General features: G+C 41.7%; 1 protein-coding gene across 1 annotated transcript in view; it reads left to right on the top strand.

Annotated features, from left to right (window-relative positions):
- The first annotated feature begins 2,232 nt into the window (after positions 1-2,232).
- Positions 2,233-17,565, top strand: part of cacna1c (calcium channel, voltage-dependent, L type, alpha 1C subunit) — a 178,317-nt gene continuing 162,984 nt past the window's right edge. The window contains exon 1 of the mRNA XM_053314129.1: positions 2,233-2,290. Coding sequence (XP_053170104.1) covers positions 2,233-2,290 — 58 coding nt within the window. The remainder of the gene's footprint in view (positions 2,291-17,565) is intronic.

Genomic DNA, 17,565 nt, shown 5'->3' with positions numbered 1-17,565 from the left:
ACAAATTGTATTTTGGATGCTCCAACTGTCACAGCTTGGTGAGTATACCCATAGCAAAGAAAATAAGGTCAAGATCCTTCTGAAGACTGAGGAGATAATGGGAACAAGTTTCTTCTCCTTTTATATATTTTATATCTCAGCTGCCTGTGGAGAGCTTTTAAGAAAACGTTTCACTTTAAGAACTGGTGTGTTATTTGTGAAAGCCTCTGTCAGAACTGCAGAGCCAAGCTGACTCAGTGTCATCAAAGGCTGGTCCAGAGCTGTTTAGTTAAGAGCTGATGTTGTTGACTTTGTTTGACATTTTACTCCCAAATCACCTTCATTTCATTGTTGTGTTACCTAAGAAAATGACTTTGCATGCTTTAGGAGCCAGGACAAATTTGTTCCTGACCATGGAGAGTAATCTTGAAACATGCATCACTGTCCTGAGGGCAAATAGGAAGTTGAAAAAAACATAATTGAATTCTAAAAATCAGTTTTGTTGCCCTCTAGATAAAAAAGGCTCACATTCAGACTTTGTGATCTGAGCTTCCTGAGCACATAACTTCATGAGATGTAAGTCTGTATTTACACACGATCCAAAGATCTGAAAATCAGCTTCCTTGTGGTTTCACCCTGTTTAAGACAGGCATGAAAAGATCAGAGCTTGAGTCATAAAAGAGTTGAAAAACCAGATCTTTAGAGTGAGTGTAAACACAGCCTTGGCCAAAGAAAAGAATGGTGCTGAAGCAGTCCAGATGTGTAAGGACTGTGGGCAAATCAGTTGTAAGTACAACATCTCTGATCGCTGTTCCTTCCTGCAGAAATCAGAGTCTATGAGTGTGAGTCTGCTTCCACCCCTCTCTCTCTCTCTCTCTCTCTCTCTCTCTCTCTCTCTCTCTCTCTCTCTCTCTCTCTCACACACACACACACACACAAACTCTTTCCTCTGTTCCCCGGTGCCACGGACATGCACACTAGATTTTGTGACCCCCTTTCCTCCCACCACACACACAAAAACACACACACACTTCGTCATCATCTTTGTCTTCATCATCACCACCATCATTATCATCTGGATACCAGCCGCGGTTCTCCACTGTTGCCCATACAGTCTTCCTCCCTCCCCTCCTTCTTTCTCTCTGACACACAAACACACACACACACACACACACACACATCTGGAAACAGTCAAAGCGTCTACATGCATGAGGAGGGGGGGCTACCTCTCTCTCTCTCTCTCTCTCTCTCTCTCTCTCTCTCTCTCTCTCATTCTCTCTCTCTCTCTCTCTCTCTCTCTTGGTATCACTGCAGAGCTGAGCTGCAGGGGCAGCAGAGGCAGACAGAAGAGAGAGCTCCAACTCTCGTTCAGTGAGATACAGGCAGACAGACAGGCAGGCAAACAGACAGACAGACAGGCATACATACAGACTGACAGACAGACACACCACCGGACCATCATGGACTGGATCAGGACAGAGAAACCCGTCTCCGGATGAGACAGGACGGCCTGGCTTCTGTTTTTTGGGGGGACTGTACTGCTGTAGATACGTGGAATAACCGACAACCTATTGGGAGATTTAACCCCGTGCTACCCGTCATGGAATATTTACACTCTTCTCATTTCCTAATTTTTCTCCTCTTCTCTTCCTCCTCCTTCTCCTCCTCCACCACCAACACCACTACCACCTCCACCTTCTCTTCTTCATCCTCTCACATTTTGACACGCTTCTGAAGATGCGCACGAATGCGTCTTTTGCGCACTTCCATTGCGACCGTCACTGACAGCGCCCGTGCTTTATAACCTTTTGAAAGCTTTTTTCTAAAACATAGGGAGAGTGGAGAAGCAGAGAGAGAGAGAGAGAGCGAAAGAGAGAGAGAGAGAGAGAGGTGTGAATTGAATTGAACGCGGTGCTGGTCTCATGTTTCTCGCCTAGGGCCCGGATGTACCGAGGGATGCACCGGTGCGTTTTCCCAACCGGTTCCGCCGAAAGCTCCCTCTTTTTTCTCGCCTTCACCTCCATCATGGGGATTAGGTAATATTCACTCCATCCGAAGAAACCCTCCCCGTAAATAAAATAACGGAATACCAAAAACTGTCCGTGCCAGACAGTTCTTTATTCTTTTTTCCCCTTTTTTAATTTCTTTATTTTTGGGGGGCTTTTTTCCTCTTGTTATTTTTCCCTCCTCCGCTCCAGCTTTTTCCTCTCTCTCTCTTCCATTCACCTATAGGGATAACGCCGGACTACATTTATGGTAAATGAAAGCAAAAACATGTACATCCCGGAGGACACCCTTGAGAATCATCAAGGTATGTGGTGTCTTTTTTATTTCTAACTGAGAAACATCTTGTAACTGTGCATGAGAGAAGGAGGGAGGGAGGGAGGGAGTAAGAGAGGTATGATGATCTCGAAATGGGGATGGGATGGGGAGAGGGGGAGGAGGAGGAGGGGGAGGAGGGTGAAGGTGGAGGGAGGGGGCGGGGGCGGGGGGTGAAAAAAAGGAAGGGGTGTTAGCTCTCTCTTCGTTTTCAACAGATGGACAGATGCGATTCTCCTTCCTCTATACTTTCTCCTGCTCCCTCTGTGTGCAGTTTGTTTGTTTGACCCCCCCCCCCCCCCTCCTCTATGTGCAGTTTGAGCAGCGAGTGAACTTGTGGTGCCGTAATCGCACAACAAGGCTGCAGGTAGCCGTGGACAGATGGATGAGGCCTTTTTCTTGTTTGGTTTAGTTCACACTTGTAGGTTTGACAGGCCGGTCCATCGGAAAAACTGCTGTGGCATAATGGGTGGGCATTGGTCATATTTAGTAGCAGTGGGCGATAACAACATTATTGTTTAAGAAGATTAACGAAAAAAACATGTGTGCAGTTTATCTGGCAGGTCTTGTCTCCTCGGGGCTTTTCGTCCTGGGAATAAACTGGACTGCACATCTACGTTGTTGGCTTAATGTCAGAAATGAACACACCGTGGTCGCTAAGGAGCGCAAATTGAGCAGCTTGCCAGGATGGGCGCACACAACCAATATCGATCCCTCTTTCTTCCGTAATCAATAGTCGCATTTGTCACGTTTTAATCCAAGTTCTATGTCCGCAGGGCTCCTTAATAGCAGCGCGAGAGAGAAATCGCATAGAGATGACAGGTGGCAGTAGGAGGGCCCGTAGGACTTATTTGTCTGTTGAGAATTGGGTTGATGGTGTGCTATTTTGAGGGGGGGCAGCGGAGTATAGTGGGTTGTTGCTCACAAGACATGACCGAAGTTCAACGTGACGACTTTTTAAGTGATGTGAAACATGCAAAGAGTGAATCGGGATCCAGGGCTGTGGTCTGTTTTACGGTGAGGAAAGGGTCTGTTTGCATTGCGCAGTATTACGCGTCGCTCCTTCCACCCACGTTGCAGAGAGCAAAGCCCAGCAATGCATTCTTTTATGGCCAGCCGTGCCTTGTAATTCAGCAAGGGGTTATTTACCCGATCACTATTATCATCTTCATAAGCACCATCATCATCATCGTCGTCGTCGCCTTCGTCCACCACTTCCATCAGAACCACATACCTCTGCCTAGGCGACAGGTTCCATAGCAACAGGGAATGAGTAGAGAGGAGAGGGATGGCCGTGTGTGTGTGTGTGCGTGTGCGTGTGAGTGCGTCTGTGTTGCAACGAGGCACATTCACTTTGTTTCGAAAATCAACTAATCTATAGGTTGGTTGATGTTACCTGCACAAGCTGCTATCATGTTCGCTCCAACAAGTCCTCTCAATCAAACTGCCTCATAGGTCGTGTGTACCTGCACATCCAGCCTGCACGGTTTAATGGCAGGGAACTTAAACAGACTGCTCTCATCATGAAGGGTAGGTGTGTGTAGAGTACCTTGATTACCATGATACTATGATGTAATCTTCTATCCATCTATAATCTATTGTTATCACACTATAGACTTGTTGGTCCAAGTTGTCCAGGGAAACTAATATTTTCATCATCTGCCATGGTGACTGCCAACTAGAATATGAAAAGTGCCTGGAAAACTTCAAATACATAAGAATATATTTCTTTTTCTTTTTTGCAGAATCAATTTATAGCTCCTCGTGACACTGACAACAACATTTTCTGGTGTTAGGTCTTCTCAGATGAGCACAATTAATTTTGAATTTGGCAAAATATTTTCAAGCTGATAGACTTATATTGAAAAAAAGTGTTTTAGCTTCTTTCTCATCACTGCGATTTAAATATAGTTTAGGCCATGTGACTGTGGGATTTGTAGCAAATACATCTGAGGCTGAAGTCTCCTTGGGTGGTGGTTTCAGCACCACGGACAGTTCAATCTACATTGGTCTATTGACAGCTACATGACAGCCAATGAAGAGTTACAAAGACAGACATCAGTACTGATGAGTGACTTTTTGGGTCCTGCCTTTCTTTAACCATTATTTTTATATGTTACATTGCAGGTATGTAGCTGACAGTCTCATCTCTGATAGTAAGTGTGACATAAGGAAAAGCACAACATCATACAAGATCACCAACATTACAATCATACAGGTGCATGGTGTAAAAGGCTTATTAGGAGACATATATAGTGATTTATATTCAAATAAGCTATTTCATTCTTTCTTTCAATTGTTAAGGAAGACGCATATAATGAGTATCCTGCATATGAAAAACAAACTTTCAATCACACTTTGGGGCACTTTGGTGCAGTGTTGGACCAAACAGAGAAACTTAACAAAATTTCAAATGATGCCTTAGATGTTGCTCTGCAGTTTACCCTGACCCATTTTCTCCCTGAAACACCAGCTTTTTCATTGCTATTTGATTTTCTCCCAGTTATCAATTAGTCTCCATCTTTACATCCGCTCTGTAATTCAAACAGAGTTGATGTTACACCCGATTGCACTGCATGCTTGTTGGATGAACCAATTACACTGCATCTGCATAATCCGAGTTTTATACAAATGAACAATTGTGCTGAAGTCTCTCAGACACACACGCAGGAAAAACACAACTTGGTTACACACTCAATCAGACATGTCATTATATACTGTATATGCGGAACTGATGTGGCTCTGAAACAAATAGTACACACCTGTGGCATGTCATCACATAAAGAGTAGGGAAATGTTTTTAAATGCACACACACACACGCACACACACACAAACACACACACTTATTACAGCAGCAGTTTTCAGCAGTGTAATCAGGAAGTTGATTTTCCTTGTGGGCATTGTGCCAGAGGCATGATACCTCCATTAGGGACATTAATTGGTTTCTGACGGTTACCCTGGGGTGTTGGCCACTTGCCAAATCACCTCACTCTAATGACATGACTTGATATGCTGAGTGATTCCATTGAATTCACTTCAAGAGACATGTAACAACAACCAGCAATGTATTCACTGCACATGTAGCTTTCAACATAGAGCTGCTGCCAGGTAATGTGTCTTCTGGCTGTCTTTAAGGTAGATTTAATTTTTCTTATAAACACATTAAATAGGTCATACATTTAGATTTGAATTGTGGAGCTAGGCTTCACAAACTGTGTTTCTAAATTTCTGTGTTCAGGATTTAGTGGACGGGTCTGAAAATCACTGCTGCATTATGTAACACGGCAGTGCTTAGCATAAACCCGCCCCTGCTGCAGTAGCAGTATATATACATTCAGCGCACACTGCTACTACAGTCTACACAGTTAGCCAGTTAACTGAGTTAGTCAACGAGCTAGCCACCGAGGTAGCCACCGAGCTAGCGGCAGAAAGCTCTCAGACCAAGCTTCAATGTTTCGAGTAGAGGTGGTGACTTTGATTGACAGGTGACACTTGGTAGGGGGCGGGGTTTCAGCGAACTTGGCGGGCATGCCCACAGCGTTTGGGAGCAGAGAAAGAGGCTGATTTTTACACAACTTTGAAGCCTAATTTCATATATTTGGTGATTTTTTTAATCATTCAAATTTGGCAGGGTGGTTAACAACACACTTTTCTGTGGTATGTCAAACTCAGAACACATATTTATTCATGGACTTTAAAGACAGTGATTATGATGAACAGAATCCAATTTTTTTTTTGTGAAAACAGATCATCTGCAATCACAAGCAGGTGGCAAAGTTGTTGCTTCCTCCAAATAAAGGCAACTAATGAAATATTTCTTTAAAATGTGATTTAATTAGAACCCACAGGGACAGGAAAACAGCTAAGTGAGCTAAATAATGTATCAGTACACTTGACAGAGATGGAAATCTGGGCAATTAAGCACCAATTTACCTTTTCTCAATGTGGTTGTTGCACAAGCCTTTTGTGTTAAGAAGTGAACATGAAGTAACTTTTGTCTGACCATGTAGTGGAATATGTCCACAGCTTGAAAGGGTTTTTCTTATGTGACAAGAATGCATATCTGTCTTATCACATATTCTAGTATTTGATATTCATGAACTATTTCTTGCACCATAATCAGCTAATTTACACTTTGTCTGGTGCCTTTATGTTTGTTCACATGGTGTACATATCATCTTATCATCATATCATCTTTTAAACCTGCTCACATACCAGCTTTTCACTTTAGCTTAGCTGACTTATTTGAATCCAACACCTTGTGTTATTATCTTCAGTGACTCGCTTTTCCTCAAGACACAGAACCCCACTTGAATCATTAATATTTTTTGAGATGGACATTTTTGGACAGTGAATACAAACACTGACAGGCTTCATTATATCCAACAACAAAGGGCCCACCTTGTTACTTTGCTGCAGTCAAACATGACCCATTTTGATCAAACAATATCCATCCTTATCCCAGCTCTCACTGACCAAACAAAAGCCAGCTAAATTAACTTGAATTTTTTTTTAATAGACAAGAAGAAGGTGTGTGTGGACATGTCTGGGTCTGTCCATGTGAGTTTAACAGAGAAACATTGTGACAGAATGTATCCTTTTAATGATTGTTCCATGCTATGGTTTTCACAAACTTAATAATTGAATGCTGAGGCAGAGAAGCTTGAATAACAAGACACATTTATTGTATGTGTGTTTTAAACTCCATTTGGCCAGAAAGGGTTTGCTATGAACGGTTGAGCTCTCTAAACTTCACCATCTCTTAAATTCATTCAACCATTCAGCACTATTGCCAGCCACCGAGCTGCTTTACCAGAGAAATTGGGGTTTAGTAGACTTTCAAAAGAGCTGAGAGGGTTACCATTATTTCATTTTACTTTTCTTGCTAAATCAGGACAAATCCTGGGTAAAACAATTCTGCGCAGTCCATTATTTTTGTAGGCTTTTTTTGGCACGTCCCATCAAACACATAAAGCAAATGGAGAACAAACAGTGTTTTTCCAAAGGTAAGTGTCTATAGCTGTGGTTGATCTTCTGTGTGTTTAATTTATAGTCTAGCAGTCAGCTGATAGATTCACTAACATAACTGCAGTAACTGCTTTTTTAATTAAGAGTCAAAAGTGATGTTAGTTTAGATTTTATGACAACTAAATTACTTTAAGTCCCCCTCCTGTCACAAATCATTTTTTGCTCTTGTTAATTTTTTGCTCTTTTTTGCTCTTGTTCTTGGGCATTTGAGTTTCACTTTGAGGAATGAGGATGTATTTGAAAGGTGGAGTTCATAGGATATAACTACGAGAATGATCTGTGGCATCACAACAATTTTTGAGCCAATTGTGGCCCTGAATGCTACTGAAACCTGAAGTCCACTGTCCACAGAACAGGCATTACAATGAAGTAGAAGATGTTTTTCATCCAGCAGTTAAACCTTTGAAATTAACTTTATTTGCATATTTGTAGATTCCATTTTTTTAATTAGCTAGAAGCAGGTAATTAGAAAGGAAGTATTTAAAAGTTTTCTGTGGGTCTTTAAGTCTGTAGAGGATCTTCAAATGTTATTAAATAGTCCACTCCAGCACTCAGACTCCCTCATGGTAACCCAACAAAACAATTTTAAAGGGTCACAACATGAATATGAGTAGTTGCAAGATAACTATTGGGGTAGACAATAAGGAAAAAGTAATTCTGTCATGCAAAATAGACTTTTTCTTTAAAAAAATATGTTGCGGTTCATGGCTGGTGCCTTAATCCCCAGGTCACTGGAGCATGCCTGTTTTCAGACTTTTCTAATACTTGCTTTATTTGTGAAAAACTGTTTAGTGTTACATTGCAAGGCCCTGGAAAATGATTGAAAAACAACACGCTGAGAGGAGAAAATGACTTTTTGACTGAGCGTATCACAACAGCTGAGATGAGGGGATGCAAATAGACATTACTTTGTGCTGAGGGGTCACAAGCAAAAAAAGGCTGATCACCATTGCCTTACAGTGTCAGTACTTCAGGCTTTACAAGACTACACATCAGACTCAGCATACTGTGATTACAGTATTTTTAAAGAAGTGTTAGTCAAAGTGAGGTTATAGCAGCTGTAGCTGCGGATGTAATGAGCGATTAAAGGCCAATCAGCACTAAAGAAGTTTGTATTAGCGCTTCAGAGTGTGTCATGGCTCTAACTTAAAGGATTTGACTCAACAACAGCTGCTCTTAACGTAAAACACCATCTGAGAGACAAAAAAGGCACATGGAGGGAAGGAAGGAGGGAGTGGATTGAAGGAGCAATAAGAAAAGAGGATGACAGATTGCATTAAAGGAGATGAAAGATAAAAGAAATGGAGAGAGTAAAAAAAAAACATTGTGGAGTGGAGACAGGAAGGAGGAACGGAGCAAAGAGAGAGGCTGGCAAAGACACAGAGGAGCAGAAAGGAGCAAATGGAGGGAAGGAGATAGGGATAAAAGGATGAAACGAGCGAGAAAGCGAGTGAGCGACGGAGATGATGGAGGGCTAGAGGTAGAAAGAGAGAGATGGGGCGCGGGAGGAGGAGGAGGAGGAGGAGGAGGAGGAGGAGGAGAAGGAGGGAGGATTATCCGGGACTCTGTCTTGCTTAAGCCTCTGGCTGCGTATTGGAAATCTATCCAGAGGCTGTCCTCTGCTCTTAGTGCTATCGGGCCTCAGTCTTCATTTCTGATGGGACAATACGCCAACACCGTGTGGGTGTGATTGTGTGTGTATGTGTGTGTTTGTGTGTGTGTGTGTGAAAGAGAGAGTATGCAGTTGCCATTGGCCGCTTGCCCGCATGCATTGTGCCTGCTTGGCTGCCTCCGTCTGTGTGTGTGTCCCAGTCTTTGCTCTGTTTGGATATGTGCTTATGTGTCCCACCTCTCTAACACACACCCTCTTGTTCTATTGATCTGGCTGAAGCCACCAGTGGAAATAATGACTCTAGACATGTAGCATCCTCAGTTATACTCCCTCTCTTTTTTTTTCTCTCGACCCCATTCTCTCTCTGCCTTTGTTTTTTACTGCACACCCTGTGCGTGATTGGTCACTTTGAGTAACCCTTAAATTATGAGGAGCTGGTTGAGAATCAAAATCATTATGTGCTAAATGCTAAGGGCTGACTTTCAGACTACAAATTGACTGCTCTGATTATCTGATCGGTGGAGCTTGATGGGGCCTCAGTGCTGTAAAAAGTATTTTACCATCTTTTTTTCTGGAAATGAAAACATTTGCTGTTTTAGTAAAGCTACAAATACTACATAATCTATCATTTAGTATGAGTGCTACATTGAAATGAAAGTAAGTTAATTATTTAACATTTGGCCTCTTCCCCATGGACAATATAACAAGACATTGTCTAGTAAGACATACACGAATATATGTACTTCAAGATACTTTAAAATGACGTGTATTTGTGTGCAAAATCTAGAACAAGCTGTACACCAAATAAGAGAAGAAAGAAGTGCTACGTTTATCCTAATAAAGTAAGCTGGGGTGGTGCATTCATGTAAAACACAGCACTACATACACAGTTGAAATGCTAATTAATTTATTGGTGATTGGACTTAATTGGTTAAAGAACCAACAAATCTTGTCATTTGTGTCCCTCTCAGTTCTGAAACCTCCGCTCTTACATGGATGTATCGAAGCTTGTTAAACATTTCAGTCTTACCTGCCATTTACATGTTATGTGTTACCTCCCTATGGATTGCTCTATGTCTGTGTTTGCTATTAGGCTGTATACAATGTGCCCCTCTTTTTATATATTTTTACAATGCCACTGTTTCCTTGCACAGAAAGACAAAAGAACTGCTGAGAATGTGCGTGTCTGTGGGTGTGTATGTTTCCCAAGTTAAAGGAGAGGCTGAGGGATGAAGGGAGATGAGAGTAGAAAGCAGCCTATATTATTCATGCCCAGCCATGCATTTCCCCTCACTTCTCTCTTCATCTCGTCTGCCCTCTCTTTCTGTCTTTCACTCTCATCTTGTGGTACTTTGCCCATCTGTTTCTCTCTCTAGATGATTTGCTTTGTCCTCTTCCTTTTGCCCCCTTCTTTTTCTCTCTCTCCATCTCTTGGCTCATTTGAATGTTTATCATTGAGTGAGACTGCATTTCCTTTCCTCTATAAATTAATCAGGCCATCTACCCCAGTCTGCAGCATTTGCAGTGGGCCTAACTACAGAAAGGCAAGATACAAAACACCATTTACTGTCCCAACAGAGAGCTCAGATTGTAAACTCAACACATAGTTGTAACATCACAACTTCTAACAACTTACATGTGTCCTCTGCATTATTACCTGTTCACACTGGTAGCCTAGTCTGTACAAGCAGAGAAGAATCAAATGTCTGGGGAAGCATGTTGTAATGGATTAAAGTCAGTAAATATAGTTTTATATTATATAAATCCACTGTAACTTGGTTTCTATATGTAACTAGGCTTGTGAACTTGCTTCTGTAAAATGGTAACCATGGTTTTGCTGCATCCTTATGAAACCTTTGTTCAAATTTTATGAGTCGTTTTCGCTAAACTAGGTTAGGGTCACATTTTGATTACATACAGTTGTATTGGGGTGTGTGTGTGTGTGCATGCGTGTGTGTGTGTGTGTGTGTGTGTGTGTGTGTGTGTGTTTGTAGTAGTAGTAGTAGTAGTAGATTAGAATGGTGAGAATTTACCCCATTAGAATCAGTGCAGTAGATTATGATTATTATTTACATTACATCAGTTGACTATCATAATGAAATACATACTGTATCCATACTTGCCATTTAGTTAGTATTCACCTTGTACAGTACTTTTGCTTGTGGTCTTACTGTGTGTGCGTGCAAAATTCTGCATCTCAATAGTTGCAGTGGATCTTAACCAGCTGAGACTGAAGGACAGAGAGGATAACACGCAACAATAGATAGATAGAGATGTTTCAAACCTGCAGCACCTAAAAAGGCTGTCAGTTCACTTTCTGCCTGAGATGTTTTAGTCTTGATGACACTCAACACGCTTGACACGCGACGATTTGTCAAAAGGTGTCATTCATTCATCACTGAAGTGTTCCCTCTCTAAAGAAGCAGATTGACTGTACTGAAACCAGCAGTGTGTTTCAAAGTACTAAATTCAAAAATCCACTGGAAGAATCTTTTACTGGTCCTCCTTAACTAGAAAATCATGTATTTTTACATAACTTCCAATGCATTCCTATGTTTCCTCTTTAATACTCCACCTATGGACGAAGAGTACAGGATTTCTAGTGTAATTTTGAAGAGTACCATGGCTTAATTTGATCATTCACATTTTTTTTAATGACACTCTTCAAGTCAACATGTTGCTGTGACCTCATTTATAGTATTTTGAATAAAAACTTGTGTCTTGTTTTGAGAATTACAGTTGTCTTTCCCCTATTTCTCCCATCATTCCACTCATTGATGACACGTTTAACTGCTGATATTGGTCAGGTCATGTCCAGCTTTGACCTATGTTACACTTGAGTGCACAGGCATGGAGTGGTAATAGTTCACACACACACACACACGCACAAGGGGAAGTCTTATCCTAACTTGTATCTTTAGAAGAAGCCATGCCCTTTGTTCCAACTGAGTGTTCAGGCTTTTTGGGTTGAACTGTGAGAACTGCAGCAATGATGAAACCGCTGTCCTCATTAATAGCTTTAACCCAACACACTACATGTTCTTTTATAGGCACTCACACACTCAAGCACGCTCACGATTCACCAGACATGAGACGTACCATCTCGTCACAATTTATTTTTCATGAGGCTAATTTCAGAGTGTTAAGAGGAGAAGAGAGAGGGATGGGAGTAAAATGGATTCAGAGAGAGAGGGAACAAAGGTGCAGAGAGGGTGGAATGTTAGTCCCCCTCAGGCTTTCTACAGAAACACCACCAACTTCTTTACAGCAAGGGAGATGTATGCATGTTTCTTTAACATTGACCTCCCTTTTTCAGAGGAAATGAGTCTTAACAAATCAGCTTGGCTCGTACAGCTCGTATCCAGTCTCTGCAAATGTTTGTTTCTAATTCATGCAGCATAAATGATTCTGATTATATTATACAGTACCATACGTGGGTATATTTTTTAGCCTGGTTGGCCCCAGCAGAGAAAACAGGGATTTTGTAAAATTAAAATATGGAAAAGGTCCCAAAGTAACTAATAAATGTTTCTTTACCTCCTAGTGAGACTGCAATGTCTTGCAGAACTTTGCTTCTGCGTTGTTGGTGCAGGAAGTGAGGTGTGCACAAATGATGTACAATCATGTGTTTCTATCAGGCTCTCAGTTCCAGCAGTCTCGTTAGTCGGGCCTCTGGTGAGCTTGTCATGGATGGATAGCTGCACTACAGAGAAGGTGGTCTGTCGCCATAGGCCTCCATACACACACAAATACACACACACTCTGCTGAGAGCTTCACGCTGCTGGGTGACAGCACCCAGACAAGATAGATTAAACTAAGAGTGGAGTCTGTGTGTGTGTGTGTGTGTGTGTGTGTGTGTGTGTGTGTGTGTGTGTGTGTGTGTGTGTGTTTATTCTGCCTCTGGGTGTGTGTGGATGTGCAATTTTGGGCAACTTTCTTCTCTGTGCGTGTCTGGGGCCGATAGCTGTCAGATCACTACTTGCAGCTGACACAAAAGCAAGCCCAGTGTGTAGCCTGGGGCACTAAGCACTTTCTGTTAGTTTTCTGATTATAAACCCACACGGGAAAAGGTTAAGTACCAGTTTAGCATAAAAGATACCATCTCTTTAGAAAACCCTATCACCTGTATTGGATAGTTCTGCAATAATCCATGATTTCATACAGTGACAGTTTTCAATCAATCAATCGATCAATCACACACACACACACACACACACACACACACACAGAGAGAGTAACACACACTCATACTATATATATATATAGTATAGTATTATATAGTGTCAAATCACAACAAAAGTCATCTCAAGGCACTTTAAATATAAAGCAGGTCTAGACCATACTCTTTTATTTAAAGAGACCCAACATTCCCACATGAGCAAGCACTTGGCGACAGTGGCAAGAACAAATTCCCGTTTAACGGGAAGAAACCTCAGGCAAAACCAGACTCAAAGTGGGTGGTCATCTGCCTAGACCGGTTGGGGTAGAGAGGAGAGAGAGAAAGGATAGGAGAGAGAAGCACATTGAAAATCAACATTGAAGTTAGAAGGTCCAGGACTGGAATCTGTCATCCTGACGTCTGCAGCCCTGGGTTACCTGTGAGACGAGAAAGCACAGACAACTTCAGGGAAGAAGTTTAGGTTAGTGAATGCTTTAATAGTACATGTATGTTAATAGATATACTGTAGATAGATGGATAGAGAGAGAGAGGGAGGAGGAGAGAAGAACATAATGGGAGTCCCTAGCCTATGGCAACATAAACTTGGAGCTGGTCCAGGACAAGCCTGGCCGGCCCTAACTATAAGCTTTCTCAAAAAGGAAAGTTTTAAGCCTACTCTTAAACGTAGAGAGGGTATGTGCCCCCGGACCAAATCTGGAAGATGGTTCCATAAGAGAGGAACCTGATAGCTGAAGGCTTTGCCTCCCATTCTACTTTTGGAGGTGTTTGGGGGCAGGCACAATAACATCAATTTTTTCTTGTAGCAGGAAGTTGCAGGTCATCCAGGCCTTTATGTCCCTAAGGCATGTTTGTAGTTTGGTTAACTGGTTGCTTTCATCTGGCTTTATTGATAGATATAATTGAGTATCATCTGCATAACAATGAAAATGTATTGAGTCTTTCCAAATAATATTACCTAAAGGAAGCATATATAAAGGTGAATAGTATTGGTCCAAGCACTGAACCCTGAGGAACACCGTGTCTAACTTTTGTTTGCATGGAGGATTTATCACAAGAGGCTCTCAGGTGTGTGTTTTAAACATTATTATTTTCTATAAACTCAAATCTTCTGCATGACACACGTCTAACATGCTACATACTCATCCACCACCCTGATCTCCACACCCTTACTTTCTGTCACACTACATACAGAGTACACGACTATTTGCAGTGAACGTCAGCTTTGAAAATAAATTATGATGGGCAGAAGCATCCAATATGGATGTCATTTCTAGGGATAGTGAGATGCTTTATAGAAGGTTGCATGTATGTCGTAGTCTTAAATTAGTATTTCTATTTGTAGAAAGGCTTTGTTTCCATAAAAGAAACACAGGAGACAGTAATCATTCCATGTGGGCTTCCATGATATGTTTGTTTCACATTGTCTGTCATAGTCTGTGAGACTTTAAATGTAAATTCCCACACACAGTGAGAAAATAAAATAATCCTGATGACACCATCAGACCTAGTGGTATCCCTCATGACAATAAAGTGCTGCATCCCTTTAAAATCTTTGTGACTGCTGGTTTCTGGTTTTGAAATGCAGACATGAAATGTCACAGGGGGATGTGACCTGACATTAACCTGATTAAAGAGTAACTACACCAACATTCTGCTAGCTCCCTACATCCCAGCATATTTAAAAGATGCAGCAGTCAGGATTGCACAAGACCACTCTAGGGGCCATAGCCTCATGGCTACATTGTGTGTGACATGGGGGTCACCGACTGACCACCACTCAGTGTAACATGAATAGCAATGTAGAGCTGGTAGTCAGAGCTAATCAGCCATGAGCAGCTGCTGTCACGCTCTCCATGCTTGCACTGGAAACACAGAAAGTCAGCTGGAAGCTCGTTCATGGCTCTTTGTTTGTGTGCTACTGTACTTTTGCTGTAGCTGAGCTAATGGCTCACTACAAGAGGCTCTCAGGTGTGTGTGTGTGGGGGGGAGTGCCATTGCCCTGGTGTTTTCTGTTCAAAGGCAGTAGCTGGGGGGGAGCACCCAACTCTGATAAGAGGGCATTAACATTATTTTTTAATATGAATTTCATGACATAGTAGTCCCAATTGGTCAACTGTAAGTCAGCATTGGCCTTGAAAAGCTCAGGGCTAATCTAAAACAGTAGATAGCATGTTGAGCCATTTTTAACAAATGAAATGCCTTTTTTTATTATTTATTTTTAAATAAAAAGCTTTACAACTCAAAAAACCTGTTCAAGTGCATAGTACTTATCAACGCTGCTTTGGCTACTGTGCAGAATAGTATCCATGACAACCAAAACTTGATAACTTGAAAACACAACAGTTAGTTTCTGATCTATTTTACTTTTATGTTTCATTTCTTCAAGGTATAGACAAGAAAGCCATATTTTAAAGTAAAAATCTCAAATTCTCTTTGGCAGCAGTTATGGAGATAAACAGTAATTGCATGTGTTTTTGACATCACTACCATGGCTGTCCCAGAGATCCAAACAGTGTTGCCTGTATAACATCAGACCGGAAAAAACAGTACAATGCTTCACATACAAGTGAGTTGAAGAGTGAGTGTGTTGCATTAGCTCCATCTATGCTCTCTAATGGACCAACCACTGCTGGAACGCGTCACTAACTGGTCACCGGTTGTAATTTTTTCCAGGAATGTCACCACCAACACCCAGTTAGGTAATACTTGGTATTTGCAGTATTATGGTAATACTGAATACTGAAAATGTGTGGGCCTTAGACTCGATGACCATTTTGTTACCTCTTTCAGGGATACATAGTGACTTTACATAGAGATTATTGTTTTAAAGCAAACTTGTTGTAATGCTCAGGGGAGAGTAGTAGTTGTAAAGAGTAGTTGTAACAACCCAATATCACAGAGAGACTGTCCAGGATTAGCTGTCTGCTGTATGTGTCACTGTTTAAATAAAAAAATGTCATCCCAGAAACTCTTGAGCTTAGGCCAAGACCAAAAAAGATGACCCAGGGTCACTTACCACAGGTAGCAGAGACGGAAGGAAATATTCTGTTCAGTTTGGTCTCGGAAAAGTGCAGCCGATTGAGAGTCAGGTCTGCATTTCTATTGCATTCTGTCTTGCTCTGTTCTTTTCATCTGTGGTTTCCATAGTGACCAGGGCTGGACTCGAGAGGATGAAACTAAGGTTAGAAGGAGAGTCTTCAAAAATGTTACGTTCCTCTCTCCTTTCTTCTTCCACTCTCTAATAACCCTCCTTTTTTTATTCAAGGTTTCATTCTTGCTCTTTTTTGTCTTTTTGCTTTGTCTTCCTTAGGGTGTGTTTTTTCTGTTTTCTGTTCTTCTTTTTCTTTCTTCTCCACATCTCTCTTTTCTTATTAAGACATGGGTAAGGTGTTCTGGTATGAAATGACCCTAATATATAGGCCATGAGAGTGTCCTTGACTGTTTATGTGTGTAAAAAAGGATAGGTTGCGTGTGTGTGTGTGTGTGTGTGTGTGTGTGTGTGTCCCATGCCATCCCATCTATCTAGGCCAATCTTCATGTGTGTGCTCCATGGACCACTTCCCTGCAGACCACACTGTGTGTGTGTGTGTGTGTGTGTGTGTGTGTGTGAGAAGAGAGAGAGAGAGAGAGAGAGAGAGAGAGAGAGAGAGAGAGAGAGAGAGAGAGAGAGAGAGAGAGAGAGAGAGAGAGAGAGAGAGAGAGAGAGAGCGCACGAGAGGGAGGGGGGGGGGGGGGTTAGTGTGTATGTCTGTATAGAGCAGTCCACTTCCCAAAAGACCAGACTCACTTTCACACTCTGGAGTCATAATGGCTAAACAAGCTTGTTACAGGACTCATTCTATAGCAAGTGTGTGTAGCCTATGTATGAGAAGATTTTTGGAAAAGCTGTTTTAACAATTTAGGTTAACTTTTGTGTGAACCTATGTGTGCGTACTTCTGACATTGAGTTATTGTATATATGTAAGGTTATTAAACATTTACTGTTGATGCCATTTGTATACAGTAACACACACGGAAGAAAGTCCCTCAATCACACGCACACACACAGAATGCAGAGCATCTTCGTGTCAGCTTTCTCCTTGCACAAAATTGATTCTGCATGTGTGTGTCTGTGGTTTATACCAAAGTGACCCGGTATGGAAATGAGAGTGAACACACACTCCATTTCAGCCGACTTGAGGGGAGCTAGTGGGTGTGGTGGTAATTCAGATGTACAGTAACTGTGACTATTCCCCCTCTCTCTCCCTTTTATTCTCTCTCTCTCTCCCCCTCCTTTCTTCTTTTCTTGCCTTCTTTTTTTCATCTCCCCTCTCCACCCTTTACCTCTGCTCGTCTCCTCTTCGCATCTGTGATTTGTATTCTAGATCAATATGTCTGAGAGAAAGAGAGAGCGCAAAAGAGAGAGAGAGGCAGAGAGGAGATGATAGGTTTTTTGGGGGATTGGC

The sequence above is a fragment of the Scomber japonicus genome, chromosome 23 (assembly GCF_027409825.1).
Source record: "Scomber japonicus isolate fScoJap1 chromosome 23, fScoJap1.pri, whole genome shotgun sequence".
Classification (NCBI taxonomy): Eukaryota; Metazoa; Chordata; class Actinopteri; order Scombriformes; family Scombridae; genus Scomber; species Scomber japonicus.
Note: the sequence above shows the minus strand (reverse complement) of the source record. Positions and strands in the feature narration are given on the sequence as shown.